Source organism: Petaurus breviceps, unplaced genomic scaffold, assembly GCF_028583685.1.
Source record: "Petaurus breviceps papuanus isolate PSGF00001 unplaced genomic scaffold, PetGlider_PUasm1.0 90879, whole genome shotgun sequence".
NCBI classification, from domain to species: domain Eukaryota; kingdom Metazoa; phylum Chordata; class Mammalia; order Diprotodontia; family Petauridae; genus Petaurus; species Petaurus breviceps.
The window spans coordinates 12270507-12288404 of record NW_027187368.1 but is presented as its reverse complement, the minus strand read 5'-3'; the positions used below and the strand labels follow the sequence as shown (position 1 = coordinate 12288404).

The 17898-nt window shown below is 41.1% G+C and overlaps 1 protein-coding gene and 1 long non-coding RNA gene across 5 annotated transcripts in view; one reads left to right on the top strand and one right to left on the bottom strand.

Moving 5' to 3' along the window:
* Positions 1-17898, top strand: part of LOC138150421 (uncharacterized) — a 118796-nt gene that overhangs the window by 25810 nt on the left and 75088 nt on the right. The gene's annotated exons all lie outside the window — the stretch shown is intronic.
* LOC138150417 (sodium-dependent lysophosphatidylcholine symporter 1-like) overlaps positions 1-17898 on the bottom strand; it is a 50354-nt gene that overhangs the window by 9976 nt on the left and 22480 nt on the right. For 2 of the 3 annotated variants that reach the window (XM_069073853.1, XM_069073852.1), the window contains 8 exons: positions 16388-16557; positions 14650-14740; positions 12138-12259; positions 11192-11275; positions 4588-4671; positions 3247-3359; positions 1774-1917; positions 836-1012 (listed from right to left, as the gene is read on the bottom strand). In XM_069073853.1, the coding sequence (XP_068929954.1) occupies positions 836-1012; positions 1774-1917; positions 3247-3359; positions 4588-4671; positions 11192-11275; positions 12138-12259; positions 14650-14740; positions 16388-16557 (985 nt within the window). The remainder of the gene's footprint in view (positions 1-835; positions 1013-1773; positions 1918-3246; positions 3360-4587; positions 4672-11191; positions 11276-12137; positions 12260-14649; positions 14741-16387; positions 16558-17898) is intronic. The other variant, XM_069073854.1, reaches the window with a different exon arrangement.

Genomic DNA, 17898 nt, shown 5'->3' with positions numbered 1-17898 from the left:
TGTATTTTGTGATGGATAATTATATCAGCATATCTGTAATCTCCATAGGCATTGTGAATATGGCATTGCTGATACAAACCTCCAACAGCACTTAATCTACTCTCTTGAATCATACTGTTTGTGTACTTGTCTTTCCCGGGTGATAAGCTCCTTCAGGAGAGCTTTGAGGATACAGGATCATAGAAACCAAGGAAACAGAGTACATATTATATCTCTTTGTGTTCCCATGCTGAGCCTCTTGTCCTGTACAAAAATGACAATAAATGTTTGTTGATTGAATGAATAGAGAATAAGTTGGCTATTGTCTTGATACCTGGTGGAAAACTTCCTAAGTGCTTCCTCTGAAGAAGATGGCAAAGTCCAGCTACTCTGGGAAGCCTTCTGGGATTTCTCCCATTCACAGTGCTCTCTTTCTTTCTTCTCTGAACTGTCATGTCAATACCATCCAACTCAGAACTGAATTAGATGTTCTCTAGAATGGCAACTATTTATTGCATATGTGGTGAGATAGCTTGATGCAGAACAAAGAGCTCTAGTTTTGGAATCGGGAGACCCATATTTAAGACCTGACTCTTCTATTTACTAGCCGTATGATCCTGGACAGGTTATTTCCTGTTTCTGGACCTCAGTTTTCCCATCTGTATTAGTCTATGCTCTGTCTCCCTGACAAGTTTTGGAGACTATAAAGTACTCTAGAAATAGAAGCTATTGTATATTGTGGATTTTAACTCCTTTTTTGACACTCCTACTCCAGGGACCTTATCTTTCCACTATACCAGGCTGTCTAGGTGGGACCAGACCCTTCCTTTTGTTTTATAGAGCCTTGAGGACTCACTTGGCTGCCTCCATCTTTGCTCTGATTTCCTTCCTCTTTTTCTCATCAATGGGATAGAAGCAGAAGATAGTCAGGCCAATGATTAACAAGGTGATAGGAACGGGGGCCATGAGCACACGGAGAATCAGTTTGACCATATGGTTTGGCTCACAGCTTCCAGCTTGATAGCCTGCAAAGCTAAACACACAGTAGAGAGTTATGATATTATGCCCAAGGACATCCCTGTGGATCAACTTCCATGCTATCTGCTGCATGGCAATAATTCAGGGGTGGGAGGAGGAAGAAGTAGTCAGTCAGAACTCATATTAAACCTTTATTCCTCATCCCTCCACCAAAACAGGACTGAGGCTTTATAGTAATGCTCCCAGTATCCTAGCATTTTCCTGAAGCCCTTCTTACCTCCCTGCCACCTCTGGCTACATTCTCTCTTTGGTGACCTCTCCTCCCTTTATTTTCCCATTCAAGGTCACCCATCAGGATAAAAACATACAGCGTGGCTTGGGACAGATCTTGTGACCTTTAGGATTGGTCTAGGTCTTACTTTCCCCAAGGAACATCCATGGATCCTGAAACCCCCTTAGGGATACCCTAACCCCTACTAACCCCTAGTGACAGGCCCAGACCTTTCACATCCACAGTAATAACCTTCTAGGGCCATCATTGGGAAAGCTTAGATCTCTCATTTCTTCTAGGAACACCTCAGATCTTTCATCCATTATAGGGAAAGCCCTGAAACCTCACACCCAAAATTCACAAGTGAGCTGGCAAATCCCCTCATAAGAGTTACTGGGGTTTCAGTGCTCCCAGGACCTGTCAACCAAATGTAGCCATCTACCTGGGTGAGGAGGAGGGGTATGCCAAAACAGCTGCTTCACAGAGAGAACCAAAGGTGCCCTTGTTAAACCAAATCACAACAAGAAGAATAAAGCAAGCCCTACTGTAAGCTCATGGTAGAGATCCCCAGGGCCAGACCACCTCCAAACTTGTTGACAAAGATGTAGAAAGAGTAGAAGAATGCCTCCAAGTTCTGGCAGCTGGGATTCTTTAACTGGAAATCATCTATGGCATCTGGGAGCATGGACCTATAGAAGGGAAGGCAAGACTGGAAGTAGTGGAGATGACTTGTTTGCTGGGTGAGGTGACTTACTAACTGGTCATTTCCCTTCTCTGTGTCTCAGTTTTCAAAACGAGGTTAGAAAAGATGGCCCTTTCTAGTTCTAAATTCTACGATATGTGCTCACCTCATCCTACATTTTTGACTTAGGCAGTGCCAAAGAAGTCTGGCAAGTCAGACAATGCTCCCCTGCCCCCTGCCCTTGAAGACAGCATGCTTTCATAGAAAGAATGAAGATTATGATGCTGCCACACATTGTTGTTATGCCCTCATATTTCACCCTCCTGAGTTTCTGTTTCCCCACTATTACTTAGAATTATGTATTATTGGCAGTGAATGGAACCCCAAAGATCACCTCCTTTAACCAACCCTTTCCTCTTAACAGATGAGAAAACTATGTGTCAGAGGAGGGTCACAAAGTGGTTCAGTGGCAAAGCTAGAACCCAAAGGCAGAACTCCTGATTCCCAGGTCAGGGCCTGTTCTGGCTTGTGTTAGGAAGTAAGCAGCAGCCTTAATTTAGGAAGAGAGTGGTGCTAGAGTGATGAGGTCTCTTAGTAGCAATGAGTGTTTCCATGGTAATAGTCTCTTCCCAGACATCTTCCCTCTTTCCAGGCCCCAAGTGTACTTCCCTTGCCTTAAGATGCCAGAACTGGTTAGATTTAGTACTGGTAACGATAGCCCTTAGACATAACTCCCAGAGGTCAATTAGTAGGGAATCCTTTCTAATATATCTGATTCTCACACTATACAACAAGGTATTTTTGTGTTGCCAAGACTGAAACTCTGTGACCTGAGGCCAGCCACTTTACATTCTTGGGCCTCAGTTTCCTCCTTTTAAAAATGAGGGGGTCAGCCTAGACCAGTGATTCTTAATATTTTTCCCTTTGGTAACCTGGTGAGGTCTGCAGACTCCTTCGCAGAATGTGTTAAATGCATAAAATAAAATACACAGCATTACGAATATCAATTGTGTTAAAATACAGTTATCAAAATATTTTAAAAAACCAAGTTCATGGCCCCCAGATTAAGAACCCCTGCTCCAGACGATCTTGAAGGATCCTGTGTTCCATGTGTTAGGCTCTTTTCAAGATCTGGTCTTCTGTTTTATATTCTTAGAGCCCTTTTCACCTCTAATGCTTTCTGACCCCAGAACATTTTCCGTTCAATTTCGGTGAATCCTTTCTCAATGCAGCCCTGATCCTGACTCTGCAGTACAAAAGTCTCCCTTCCTCCTGCCACCCCACTCCCATCTCCTTTGGAAGACTAGGAGCAGTCTTGGCAGGAGCCCATACTCACCATGGCAACAAGAAGAGCACGGCTGTGCTGCAGCCCACTAGGATCATGGTGAGAGCAAAGGTGAGGAAGTTATGTGTCACTTGGACGAGAATAATGAAGGCTGGGATGATGAGCTGGAGATCAAAGTCAGTAGAGTAGGGGACAGTGAGATGGAAGGCAGCAAAGGGGGAGTTCAAAGGAATAGCACTACTGAACATGGGGGGAAGGGGAAGAACTGTGTCCTTTTCTCTCCTCTGCCACCGGGTTTGATCCCAGGCAGACTCCCTGGCAGGCAGTGTGGAACAATGGAAAGGGCAGTCCATCTAGAAGCAGAGCTTCTGGGTTGGAATCCCAGCTCTGTTTGTTGCTTACTTCCTAGCTGACTTCTCTTGGCTTCAATCTCTTCCTCTGTAAAATAAGGAGGTTGAACTACCTGACCTTAGGGCTCTGAATCTACAATCTTATGGTGTCTAAGGTCCCTTTCTGATCAGAAGACTTGGGTTTGAATCCAGGTCCTGACATTTTGTTTGCTCTGAATCCTTTTTGCCATTCATTTGCTCATCTCTGAGCTTCAGTATCCTCATTTGTAAAACTCAAATAATATTGTATGTTTATACCTGCTCCTCAGGGGTTTTATGGGGAGCAGGTTTTTTGCAAACTCTAAAGTCCTGCTGGGACTGTTAGGTGGCACAGTGGATAGAAAGCTGGGCCTTGATTGAGGAAGACCTGAGTTCAAATCTAGTCTCAGACACTAGCTGTGTGAACCTTAGGTTAGGCAAGTCATTTAACCTATGCCTGCCTCTGTTACCTCATCTATAAAATGGGAATAATAATAACACCTACCTCCTAGAGTTATTGGGAAGATAAAATTAGATAGTATAAAGCAATTTGTAAACTTAAAAGTGCTATATAAATGGTAGCCATTAGTAGAGAAATGTGAATTATTATAGTCCTTGATCCTATAACTTTGTTTCCTAAGCCAAGGCTTCTTCTTGTGACTAAAAGGGAAATGAGAAAGTTCTTCTTCCTCTATCACTTACTTGTTGTGTGACCTTGGGCAAGCTGAACAATCTGTCTAGATAATCTTTTAAGCTTCCTCTAGTACTGTTTCTCTATGTCTATGGAGCTGAAATAGGTAGTTCTCCCTACAGGAAGGATCCCTGAAGTAATAAGATTCCAGGAATGGAGGAGCCAAAGGATCAGGCACAGAAAGCGAGCTCAGTTTTGGTTCCTTCCCCCAATTTGCATTTCCCCCACCTCCTTGAAGGGTGTATGGAGTCTTGGCCAGAAACATCACAGAAGGTCAGCAGGCAAGGCCCAGTGGAATTAGGAAAATTAGCCAGGAAAGCCCAGCAGACTTACTGAAAACCCAACAAAAACTGCACTTTTCTTCCCAAACTTCACCAGGAACCATTGCCAGAATGGAATAGAGAGGGAGGCTACCACCTGAGGAAGGAAGCAGAATGGGCAAGAATTAGTACTGGAGCTTAGGAGCAGAACAGGAGGAGGTCAGGGCTGGAAAATTAGGTCATTACAGATTAGATCACAGAGTGAGTTAGTTAATACAGCAAAGTTGGGATCAGAACTCGGGTCTCTTGACTCTCAGTCCAGCACATCTTCTGAAGTGCTAGGATAATTTAAACTAGTGCCTCATTTGCCTAGAGGAGAAAAAAGGGATGGGAGATAAGTTTAGGCCTTAGCTTTTGGAAGAAGGAGAAGAAGAGAAGAAAAAGTTGTTTCAAATAATAATAATGTTTCAAAGAAGGAGGAGAAAGAAGAGGAAAAAGAAGAGGAGGAGAAGAAGAATAAGAAGGGGAAGGGGAGGAGGAGGAGAAGAAGAAAGAGAAGAAGAAGGAGAAGAAGAGAAGAAAAAGTTGTTTCAAATAATAATAATGTTTCAAAGAAGGAGGAGAAAGAAGAGGAAAAAGAAGAGAAGGAGAAGAAGAATAAGAAGGGGAAGGGGAGGAGGAGGAGAAGAAGAAAGAGAAGAAGAAGGAGAAGAAGAAGGAAGAAGAAGAAGATGATGATGATGATGATGATAGATGATAGATGATAGTTGGCTTGCCATAGATGGTGATCCAGGTTAGTACTGGTTAGACATGGGAAAAGAACTAGAAAAGAACCATGTCACAAAAAACAGAGAGGAGAGAGGCTATTTCTTTATTTTTTGTGGGTTTACAGTAACAGAATATTTGAGATCTATACAGCTATTTTACAAATGTTAACATTTAAAATGTTAGATTGTATTAAACATAACATTTAATAGCTAAAAAAAAGAAAAGTATACAACATGACTAATGTGAAATGTTCAATATGAATGTATATGTAGAGCCTATGTCAGATTGCATGCCATCTTGGGGAGGGGGAAGAAAATTTAAAATTCAAAATCTTATGGAAGTAATGTTGAAAACTAAAATAAAATTAATTTAGAAAAAAAAAGAAAAGGAGGGGAGGATAAGAGTAAGGAATGGGAGAAGAGAAGGAAAAAAGAGAAAATAGAGTAGAGACCAGGTAGAGTTCAAGTGTTCCCTGGCCTAGGTGGTAAGAGGTACCAGGGCTATACCAGGCTCTCCCTTTGAATCAGAATCTACTCTTCAAAACAAGAACTTGTAGTTCTTCCAAGGCCCAGCTCAAGTTCCATTTCCTCTAGAAGTTTTCTCTGACCAATCCTGTTCCCCCACAGACAATACAAATAATACAAATTTGGCTAAAATAAGTACAGAAGAGCACACAGTTCTGAGGTTAGATGATGGAGGGATTATTTCCAGCTGGGAGATGGAAGATTGGATGGGATGAAAATGGGGAAAGTTTCATGGAGATGACAGCATTAGAGCCGAGTCTTCAAGGATGGGTAGAAAGTAAATAGAAATTGTTAAAAAATGGTTATCAGTAATATTAGTAACTCACATGTCTGTAGCACTTTAAAGTTTACGAAGCACTTTTCTGACAACAACCCCGTAGGATAGGTTCTGTATCATTATCTGTGTTTCATAATTGACGAAACTGAGGCCCAGGGAGAAACAGCTAATCCAGGTTCATGTATAACTGGTGTTGAAGCAAAGATCAGAACCCAGGTCTCCTGAGGTCAGGCCCAGTGTACTTTCTTTGCCCTCTGTTATGTAAACGTACTTTTTAGAAGTATATACGTTTAACACATTAGTTTCAAAGATGTCCTGCTTGACTATTTATTCCTTTGAACTTTCTATTCTCAGAATTTAAAAGAATGCTTCAGTAACATTCTTCTTTTTTCTGGCATCACTATCACCATTCCCCACCCCCACTTCCAACCCTCCCCCCAAACCAACCAAATCAACCTCTCTTACAATAAATAAGCATAAATCAAGAAAAAAAAATTTAAAAAAATTTTTAAATACATTGGCCATGCCTATAAACATAAATCTCTTTCTGCACCTCTAGTCACTTCTCTTGTCAGGAGATTATATCATTCATCCTGTGGATTCATAGTTGGTCATTTCATTGATCACTGTTTTTAAATCTTTCAAAGTGGTTTTTTTCTTTACAATGTTACAGTAATGTATAAATCGTTCTCCTGGCTCTACTCTCTTCATTCTGTATTAATTCATAAAAATCTAACAAAGTTTCTCTAAATCCACAACTTTTGTAATATTTTAGGGCACAATAATATCTCATTATATTCAAGGACCATAATTTATCCACCTAGTCCTGAACTGATAGGCACCCCTCTAGTTTCCAGTTCTTTGCTACAATAGAAGGAGCTGTTAGAAATATAAATATATAAAACACCCACACATATACATATATTACTGCCTTTCTTTTATCTCCTTGTGACATATGGCTGGTAGTGGCATTATTAGGTCAAAGGACATAGACATTTTGGTGACTTTTGAGGCATAGTTCCAAATTGCTTTTTGCAAGGTTGGAGCAATCCACAGTTCCATAAACACTACATTAATCTGCCTGATTTCCTACATCCTCTTCAACAACTGTCACTTTCCTTTTTTGTCATCTTTGAAAATTTGATGGGTGTGAGGTGGAAACTTAGAGTTGCTTTAATTTTCATTCCTCTAAGGTGTCAAGATCATAGAAGGAATTTGGTAGGATCCCTTCTTGGTCTATTTTTACAGTTTACGCAATATTGAAATTAATTGCTCTTTGAATATTTGATAGAGCTTGATTTTAAACCATATGGTCCTGGTTTTTTTTTTCCCCTTTGGTAGTTAATTAATGGCTTGTCTAACTTAAAAAAAAATGACATTGAGCTACTTAAAGTTTCTACTTCTTATTCAGTTAATCTGAATATTTTATGTTTTTATAAACATTTCTACATTTTATTTATCAATTTTGTTAGCAATTAATATGGAAAATACTTACTAATTATTTCCTCTTCATTTGTTATGAATTGTCTTTTTTCATTTTTGAAATGTGTGATTTGTAGGGGTGGCTAGGTGGTTCAGTGAATAGAGCACCCGCCCTGGAGTGAGGAGGACCTGAGTTCAAATCCGGCCTCAGACACTTAACACAAAAAACTAGCCGTGTGACCTTGGGCAAGTCACTTAATCCTTATTGCCCTACCTTCCCCCCTCCAAAAAAAAACCCCAAAACCCCATAAAAATAGAAATGTGTAACTACTTGCTCTGTTTCTTTTTCTTGTTTTGTTTTGTTTCTTCTTTCCCACTGATCATTCCATCGGTTATAATCCTTCTTTACAACCTGACTAATGATTAATGTGAAGATATTTGTAGATCCTATATTTGAGCGTATGCCATCATGACCAGGTTTGGGTGGAGGGGGAGAAAATTTGAAATTCAAGGGACTGTGGAACTGAATGTTGTAAACTAAAAGTAAATAAACAAATGAATTAAAATAATAAAAAAAAAATAGAAATGTGTGATTTGATTTTCTACTCTCACTTAAAAAATCAGGTTAGCTAATGTTAACTTTTTATTAGCTTTTTAAAAAAGTTCCTAATTTTATTTATCAATTTTTTTTTGCTTTCAACTTAATCTTTTTTTACTTTTAGAATTTTTAGTTCTTTGAGTTTGTTGTTCTTTAGGTTTTTTTTCTTTTTAATTTAATGCTCAACTTGTTGATCTGTTATTTCCCTCTTTAACTGATAAAAAGCTTGTAAAGATAAATGTTTCCCTTAGTGATTTTTGGCTGCATCCTAAAAGATTTAGAATGTTGTCTAATTATCATTTTCTTTGATGAAATTAACTATTGTTTCTATGATACTTTTTGACCCACTAATTCTTTAACATTAAATAATTCAGTCTCCACTTAAATTGTAATCTTTAATTGAAAGGCTCTTTATTGATTACGATTTTATTGCATTATAGTCAATGGATGCTTTTGTGAATTTATGAGGTTTTTATGCTCTAACATATGGTCAGTTTTTGTAAGGGCGGCATACAGAATTGAGAAATATATATATATATATTTATAAATAAAAAATATATATAATATATATTATAAATAATATATATATATATTCCTACTATTCTATTCAGGAATTTCCAGAGATCTATAATTTCTAAAATTCTATTAAGGTTCTTAACTTCTGTCTTGTTTTCTTTTTTGTTAGATTTGTCTAAGTTTCAAAGGTTACACTGATGTCCCCAAATACTATAGTTTTGCTAGATATTTCTCTCTGCGACTTAATTAGCTTTTTACCTAAGGACTTAGATGCTATGATATTTAGTGCATATATAGTAAGTGTTGATATTATATATTTGTATGTGGTGCCTTTAGGTATTATGGAATTTCTGTTTATTTTAACAATATATATTTTTATTATTGTCTTGTCTGAGATAATAAATGCTATTCCTGATTTTTTTTGCCCATATATTAACTTCTACTCCTCTTTAAGCCTATGTGAATGTTTCAAGTGTTTTTTTTTGCATAAAAAACATATAGTATTTTGCTTTCTGAATTTATTCTACCCCCTTCCATTTTATGGATGAGATCATCCCATTCATATTCATGGCTGTGATTGTTAATTGCTTATTTCTCTTTATCATATCATCTTATTGTTTTCCCTTTCTTTGCCCCCTCATTCCTGTTAACAAAGACAGTGATGAAAGAGAAGTAATATGATCAACACTAATGATCTGTAACTGAAGAGATCCATTGCCTTACTTGTACCTCTCTTTTCTTCCTCTTGCCCAGACTCTGATAACTAATTCTTTCCCTTCCTTTCTTTCCTTTTAATCCCCTTTTTATGATCAGAACACCAGTGTTTAAGTTTCTTTTGGCTGTTCCTGCTTTGACTCTACCCTCTCCCATAAATTGCATTCCCCCTTCTGCATTTCCCAATCTTTGCTTATTTCTCTCTGTGTGTCTATTGGGTTAGCTCTCCTTTGGCTTAGATAAGCATCGAGTTCATGTGATGCCCACTTTTCCCATCCCCTTCCTCCACGCTTGTATATTCTTCTCAAGAACCCTAATTATAAAAAAGAGAAAGTTCTATTACCCCTTTCCTCATTTCTTCTCTAGTATATTCCCTTCTACCTACCTTTTTTCCCCTCTTAAGACTATCAAAACAGCACAAAACCACCTCCAGGCCATCTGTTTTATTTAATTCCAATAAAGCCATAGCTTTATTTAAGCTCCTGGGGTTCTAAAAGGACACTTGTCTTTATGTATCCTATTAGAATGTAAGCATGTCATCATCATTTAGCCCCTTTCAATTACTCAAATATATTTACCTTTCTAGGTTTCTCTTGACTCCTGTGTTTGCATTTCAAAGTATCTACTCTGCTCTGGTCTTTTCATTAGGAATGCTTGAAAGTTTTCTATTCTATTAAAACTCTTCCCCTCCACTTTTAGAATTATAATCAGTCTTGTGTCAGACTCCACCCCATTCTGTACTTTTAGAAGGGATGATAAGGGCTTGTTTGATCCTGACCTTAATTGCCTGGGCCACTAGTTTCTTCTATTTTTCCCAGTATGCCTGTGCACAGAATGCTGGCCAGTTTCAGGCCCCTGGGATCATCTGTGTTCAGAGCACAGAGGTTTTCAGGACCCTCTAGAACATCTTGCATCAGATTCTTGTATACTTCCAGCTTTTCAGGGAGTCATAGTCAGAGTGGGTTTCTGATCCTCTTGGCATTTCGCTGTTCAAGCATTCCAGGCTTCCTGTCCTCTGGTACAAAGGATTGCAGACTTCAAGGTTCTCTGGGATATCTGGTCAGAGTGGGCTTCTACGGGCTTCTGCACCCACCCCCTCTTCTGCCACACCATGGTCAGAGTTCTGCCTGCTTTTGTCCCTGATCCACAGTTATAGTGATGTAGGATTCAGAGGCCCCTTTGACTTCTTCATCTACTCATTCTAGGTTTCTTGCCCCTGAGTAAAGAATGCTGTAGGCTTCAGATACAAGGACTGTCTTACTATTAGATCTGTATTTCTTGTGCTTTGCACACAGCAAATAGTTAATAAATGTTTTCTCATTCATTCATGTGTCTCTGGAATGTCTCTGGTCAGAGAGTTTGGGAGTTTCCAGCTTGTCTACTCATATTAGTGTTAGTTTCCCTGGCAGAGGGCTGCTAAAGACTTCTGGTTGTCTTTTTATACAATTTAGGGCTGGGCGAAGGCACTTACTTCTTTTTTTTTTTTTAAAGCAACTGGGGTTAAGTAACTTGCTCAAGGTTATACGGCCAGAAGGCACTTACTTCTTGATCATTATTCAGTCTTGTTCTATTTTACATCTTTGCTGAAAATGCCATATGAACTTGAATTGTCCAGTACACTTTCAAAGACCACACACTTCTCTAATGTACCAAAAGTGCTTTGACAACTTTAAAGTGAAATATAAATGTCAATTATTATTCCACTCCAGAGAGTTCCCAGGAACGACTGAGAGTAGGTCCTTTGAGAGGATGTGAATCTCCTTCTCAACCCAGACCCATTTGGAAATTCCTAGCTGGGATCCAGACAATGGGGGAATAGGCCCACCCAGATTTTCCCCCAAATAACAAAACTTTGTACCAGTAGGATGAGTAACAGGTACTGGAAGCTCCCAGCAAGACCAGCAGCATGGGTGCAGAAGAAGGCAAAAATCCCCTGGGCCATCTGTGGGAGGGAAGGGAGACTGTCTTCAGGCAGATCCAATTACTTACAGGGCTAGAGGAGCTAATAGGGGAAGTTAAGTATACTGGGTTGGCTCAGTCTCCTTCTCAAAAGATTCCATGGAGTTTCTGAAGAGGAACTTGAAACTGAGGCAGCAATATCACGTAGCAGAAAGGATATTTGGACTTGGCATTGATGCCCATCTCTGACATGTATAACTACTTAACTGTCAGCAAATCACTTCACTTCTCTGAACTTCCTTTACCCCAACTATAAATCAGAGAAGACATACTCCCTGGTAAGACTGTTATGAGGAAAGCATGTCATTAACCTTAAATTGCTATATAAATATTAGTTTTTATCAACATCCCTCATTTCATAGAAGAACAATGATTTGTCATTGGTGACCAAGTGAATTATTGGCTTGGCTAAGAGTAGATCTCAGGTCTCCTGGGCTTTTCTCATGATAGTATAATGAAATCCAGCTGTGGCCAGGATGGGGTGGGAAGGAGAAGACAGTAAAGTATAGAATTGGGATCTAGGGTTCAGTTTTAGTCTTCTCCACTCCAGATAGGATTTATAGGTATTAGACTCTAAAGACAATCCAGTCCAACCTCTTCATCTTAAAGATGAGGAAACTGAGTGCCAGAGACATGCCAGTGACTCAGTTTAAGGTCACAAAGGTAGTAATTGGCAAAGCTGGGATGTGAACCTAGGTCTTCAGAGTCCAAACCCAATGCTATTCCATGATACTAAGCTACCTTTCAAATTCCCCCTACTCCTGGTTCAGTTAGAGTCCACACTTCCTAACCTCTTGGACTCCTGCAAGGCCACTGGTCAGTCTCAGCAGACCCTGTCCTTTTACCTGGAATGCCATGGAGACAACGAAGAATCCACTTAGGAGGAGCATGTAGGGCTTGTGGCCCATGATGGTGAACAGGCTGTAAACAAATGGAAGTCTGGACTGGTCCAAGGTGCTGAGCGGCCCTGCAATGAAAGGAGTCAGGTAAGGGGGCTGACCCTGCCGTGGGCTGGCCTTTGTACTCATAGGCACAGGCTGGTTCCCTGGAATCAGGGGGCTGCTAGCCTTTCTGACTGACTTTACCTGTGAGCTCTCTGTTCCCTAATTTTTTTCCTAAGCTTTATTTCTGGACTCCTCCTTTGCTTGATCACATTCTTGTCTTGTATCATATTTATCTGTCTGTGTATGACTTGTGACTCACTATTAAGATTATAGACTCTGAAATTAGGGACTATGTCATTTAAAATTTTTGTAACCTCAGTATTTAGCACTTAGTAAGGACTTAAATGTTTCTTTTAATTGAATTGTAGAATCTGAGGGCTTCTTGACTAAGGTTCTAAAAAAGTGATAGATGGTGGGGAAAGAAGGAGAAGGTAGAGTCACCTGAGATGCAGGGGACCCACAAGTCTGGGGGGGTAGTCAGAGGAGGGCAAGAAGGTAGGAGAAAATAGCAAATGAAAGGGAAAGGAGCAGGAACCGATGAGTGAGAAATGAGGCGAAGCCAGAATGTAACAGAGAAAGGAAGACATCTTTAGACTGAGGGCCTAGGGATTGGCAATCCAGGAAGACAAGGGCCTAGAGGGCCATTCAGCTTGAGTTAGGGTAGGAAACTAAAGAACCTTCTTCAAACTTTCCTACAACTTTTAATCTGCATCCTGATCCCATCTGACCTTGTATCATTTTGTTGTTGTTGTTCATGACTCTTCATGACCCCACGTGGGGTTTTCTTGACAAAGATACTGGAGTGGTTTGCCATATCCTTCTCCAGATCATTTTACAGATGAAAAAACTGAGACAAACAGGGTGAAGTGACTTGCCCAGGGTCACACAGCTACTAAGTATCTGAGGCCAATCAGGAAGAAGAGTCTTCCAACTCCAGGCCTGGCACTCTGTCTACTGTGCCACCTAGCTTCCCCTAACTGGCATCATACTTATTTCTGTTTCTGTTGATGCTTCTATTTGACTCCAGGTTCTGTGATGGCAGGGGCTATGTCCCTTTGCTATCTTTTCTCCCTAATAATAAGCACAGGGCCCTGCACACACCTGCCACTGGATAGTTGGTTGGTATCCTTTGTTCTCAAAGAGGACCAAGATGACATCACTATGCTAGAGTCAAGTTACAATGCATCTGACTGTGGCCAATGAGACCAGTACAAGTTCAGAATGCTCTACCACAGGTTGGGCACAAATAATCCATGGAAACATTTGGGGGTAGATTCTCTAAATTTGTACATCTCACTTTCTTTTGATCTCCTGAAATTCTGCTTCGCCCACGGAGCACAGTGCCTTCTCTGATGTGGCATACTGGGCAGCCTTTTGCTAGCACCTCCCATATCATGCAATCAGTTTGACTGCCATTTGATAAATTCCCTCAAGTGGGCAGTTCCTGCCACAAGACCTTATCAGATGGCCAAGGGGCATTAGGAGTTCAGCAAGAAAAACCCACATAAACCATGAACGCAGAGGAACAATGACAGGGGGTTCTGGGTAGCTCTTCCTCCTACCTCTCAATACTCCCCTTCACTGGTCTACATGGTTCTTCAGAATGCTTCCAGTCTTCAGCCTCAGTTCCTGATTTGAGACTTTGTGCTAGGGCCAGACTTCTCCCACTTTCTACACTCATGGACCTATTTTGTTCTAGCTTCAGTTACCTGGGACTCCCTGATGTGTCTGTGCTCCTAATGCCAAAAGATTTCAGGCACCCCTGGTTCAGTTATGTGCAAAGGAGCATTTTGGCCTTAAGGGCCCACTGGAGCATGTCATGTGGGGATCTCTACCCCTTTGGTTAAAGGTTTTGATTCCTATTAAAATGCAAACTTCCCTGGAAGGGCGTTCTTAGTTACCTAGCAGTATAAATGAATTAAGATCCTTTCTTGGGCATGCTTTTTGGAGGGAGAGGCAACCTATGGTTTGAAGAGCCTGGAGGAGGGGGAACTTGGAGAGAGAAGGGGATTTACCAAGGTAGGGAAGGCAGAGAAGCAAGGGGCAAATCTTGTCTGTTTCACAGCTTGGGGCCTAGATATAGACTCTCTCTGCCTGGGGTGTCAGGCCAGGTTAGTCCATCTGGTGAGTCCTGGAGGTACTATGGTACTCCGAAGTATGTCCTATGGCATAAGGCAGTCAAATGAGATGTGTATGTGGGGAAAGAACCTTGGATTGGGGTTCAGGAAACTTAGGTTCTAATAAAAGTATAGAAGGTCAGAAATAGAAGGGACCTTCTATTTCTAATGGTCATCTAGTCCAGCTTCCCCATTTTGCCAAGGAGGAAAAGAGAGGATATGACTTGCCCAGGGTCATAGAACCAGGGTCCCACACCTTCCAGCTGGCCCAAGCCAGATGTCCCCAATGCTCTCACCATGCTGCTCCTTCACCCCAAGAACAAGGACTACACAGGACAAGCAGTAGAGGGCCCCGATGACCATGGCTGCCGTCAAATATGCCATTCGCTGCAGAATAAGGAGAGGCACCTGTCAGTTTGCACTCCTCACTGCTCTTGCAGGCACCAGATTTATTCCTAACTCACATTTTTACTCATGCTATACTGACCACCTGGAGTGTCTTCTACCACCTCCATTGTCATGTTTATATTCTATTTTTTTTTCTTTTTTTTCATGTTTATATTCTACCCATCCTGCAAGGCCCTTCACGTGCCACGGCTTCAAATTCAGCCTTCCCTGACCACCAAACCCCATCATTTCTCCCTTCTCAGCTATCAGCCTCTCTTATCCAATCTTTCAACGGACAGATCCAATCTGACCTCTGATAAAAAGCTTCCCCTGAGAACCAGGACAGACAGGGTACCTAAAACCTGAACTCCAAAGACCTGAGTCCTGCCTGTGACAATGTGAAAGTCATGCCAGCTCCTGTAAGCATCGGTTTTATTATCTGTAAAATGGGAATACTTGTACTAGTCTATGCCACACTAACTGCCATATATCATCAAAGAATCACTAAAAGTGAGAACAGGAAGACACCTTGGAATAATACGGGAACACAGAATGTCCAAACTCTAAGGGTCCTTGGAATACAGAACCTCTATCAGGGATGAATTATGCCTCAGGACATAGCACATAGAAAATCAGAACTGGAAAACAAAACACAGAACGTGAGAGGTGGAAGCGTGCTTAGAACACAGAGCACCAGGGGCAGAAGGGTTTGGGTTCTTCTGTGTCTATGACAAACTTTTATAGATCTACATAAATAATAGCTAAGATTTATGTAGCACCTACTATGTGCCAAGCACTGTGTTAGGAGCTTTACAATTATTTCATTTGCTACTCACAACAACCCTGGGAAGTAGATTCTATTATTATCCCCATTTTACAGATGAGGAAACTGAGGCAAAGAGGTTAAATGACTTGCCTCAGGTCACACAGCCCTATGTGTATATTACTTTCCTAGCTAGAAAGTGAGCTCTCTCCAGGGCAGGGACTGAGTCTGCTCCCCTCTGGTGAGTCTTCTGTGTTACGAGGAAGTACAAAACTGGGCACAAAATGGGGGAAGCAAGAATTTTGTCAGTCCCTCAGGCCCTGGGCTGATGTCTGGCTGTCAGCCATCAGAGGAGTAGAAGGGGAGAAGCTAGGCACCTCTTGCTGACCACTCACTGTGGGTTTTTGTTTTGGAGGTTTCTTTAAAATTTTGAATATCACAAACACCAAATAAGATAAACATTTCTAAAGACAAATCAGAACAGAAAAAGAGGATTACACATGCAGTCATGAAACTGTACCACAGATGGCTTCCAAGTATAAAACAAATTCAGTGTGTTATTTTCAAAGCTACCCTGCCTGCCTGGTCTTCCTAATGACCTTCCTTCTGTTCTCTTCTGTGCATTTAAAAAAATGCTTCAATGGACCTTTTTAAAATTACTTTTCTTTTTCTTTCTTTTTTTCATTTTGGTAACTGTACCCCTTACCCCTGCATAGCCTCCTCCCCTCCCTCAACATGCAAACATTGGAAGAAAAACAGAACTCATATCAAAAAGGCATAGTCGGACAAAACACATTCCCACATTGGCTGTACCTGAAAATATGTCTCATTCTATACTCTGAGTTCATCTCCTCTTTATCAGAAGGTAAGTAACGTGTACTCACTGTGTTTTCCAAGGTGTCAGTGAGTGGGGAGGTGCTATTGCCCATGGTCCCATTAGGCAAGGATCCATTGAGTCCCTGGCAGTTCAAAGTCATGCTGGCATGATATTTGCCCACAATCAGCCCCTGGAGGGTAGTGCCAATGAGAGTACTCAGGACCTCCATCCCCATCCCTGTGGGTGGGAGACACCAGAGTTAATGGGGCCCAAAATAGAGCTGCCTTGGTTTATCAGTACCCCAACCCAGTCTCATTTAAGCAAATTTCCCCCTACACCCTTCTAAGTGAGTAAGCCCCAGCCTTAGATCCTTACTAATAAACCCTTCTGCTTGACCTTAGGGGTTATCTTATGAAGTCATATGATTTAGAGCTGGAAAAGACTTTTGCCATAATATCATCTAACTCCTACTTTTCAAATGAGAGAGAAAAGTATGGACTGCCCCCCCACCCACCCACCCCATTCCCTTATGGCCAAGGCTTTCAGAACATGCTTGAGGGAGGAAAGAACAGACGTAGTCTCAAGAATGAAACAAGCAGGCTCTGGCAGAAGCACCAGGGCTCAGATTCGCTAATCTGGCATGGGAGTGGGGGACAGGGAAAGTAGCCACCTGGGAATCTGAAGATGGCTAAGAAATGGGTGTGAACAGGTAGCTGTTACAGGTAGGGTTAGAGGAAGGAAGGAGAGAAGGCCAAAAAATCAGCAGCAGTGAAAGAAGGTAAGAAAATCTGATCTAGTGACACCTTTACTTTACAGATGAGGAAGAGGAGGCCCAAGGTCACACAGCAATTTAGTGTCAAAGGTGAGATTGGTAGCCATACCCTGATACAGTATAAGGAATAGGGCATAGGGAGTACTGGACATGGGCTTGGTCCAGGACTAGATTTGCCACTTAATCAATTGTGTGACATTTGGTAAGTTAATTCCCTTCCCAGGGCCTCAGGTTTTTTTTTTTTTTTAATCTGTAAAACTGTCCTGGTAGCTCTTGCTCTGCGTCTTTTCCAGGGCTATCCTAAGGATTAAATGAGGTACATGATTTCAAAGTGTTTTGTGAATTGCAAAGTGCTATAAAAATGTGCTATTATAAGGGGCGGCCAGGTAGCACAGCGAGTCGAATCTGGGCTCAGACACTTAGCACCCACCCAGAAACACCTGGCCATGTAACCTTGAGCAAGTTACTTAACCCCGATTGCTTTAAAAAAATTTTTTTTTAATGTGCTATTATTGTAAGATAAAGTATTATATGGTGATCATGGAGACTCTATGGATGGAAAGTTGTTGGAGGAAGGAAATGTGGGTTCAAATCCTACCTCTGACACAGATGGACTATATGACCCTGGGCAAGTCATTTGACTTCTAAGTGTTCCAGGCAACCCGCTCTCTTTAGAAACAAAATACTGCTATCTTTTGGTTTTATATCACCTCAATTTCCAAATAGGCCTCTCCTGCTCCCTAACCAGGGAACCATTTGTTCCCCTGTAACAAAGACTGGAAAAGGGTCTAGCAACATATGCTATA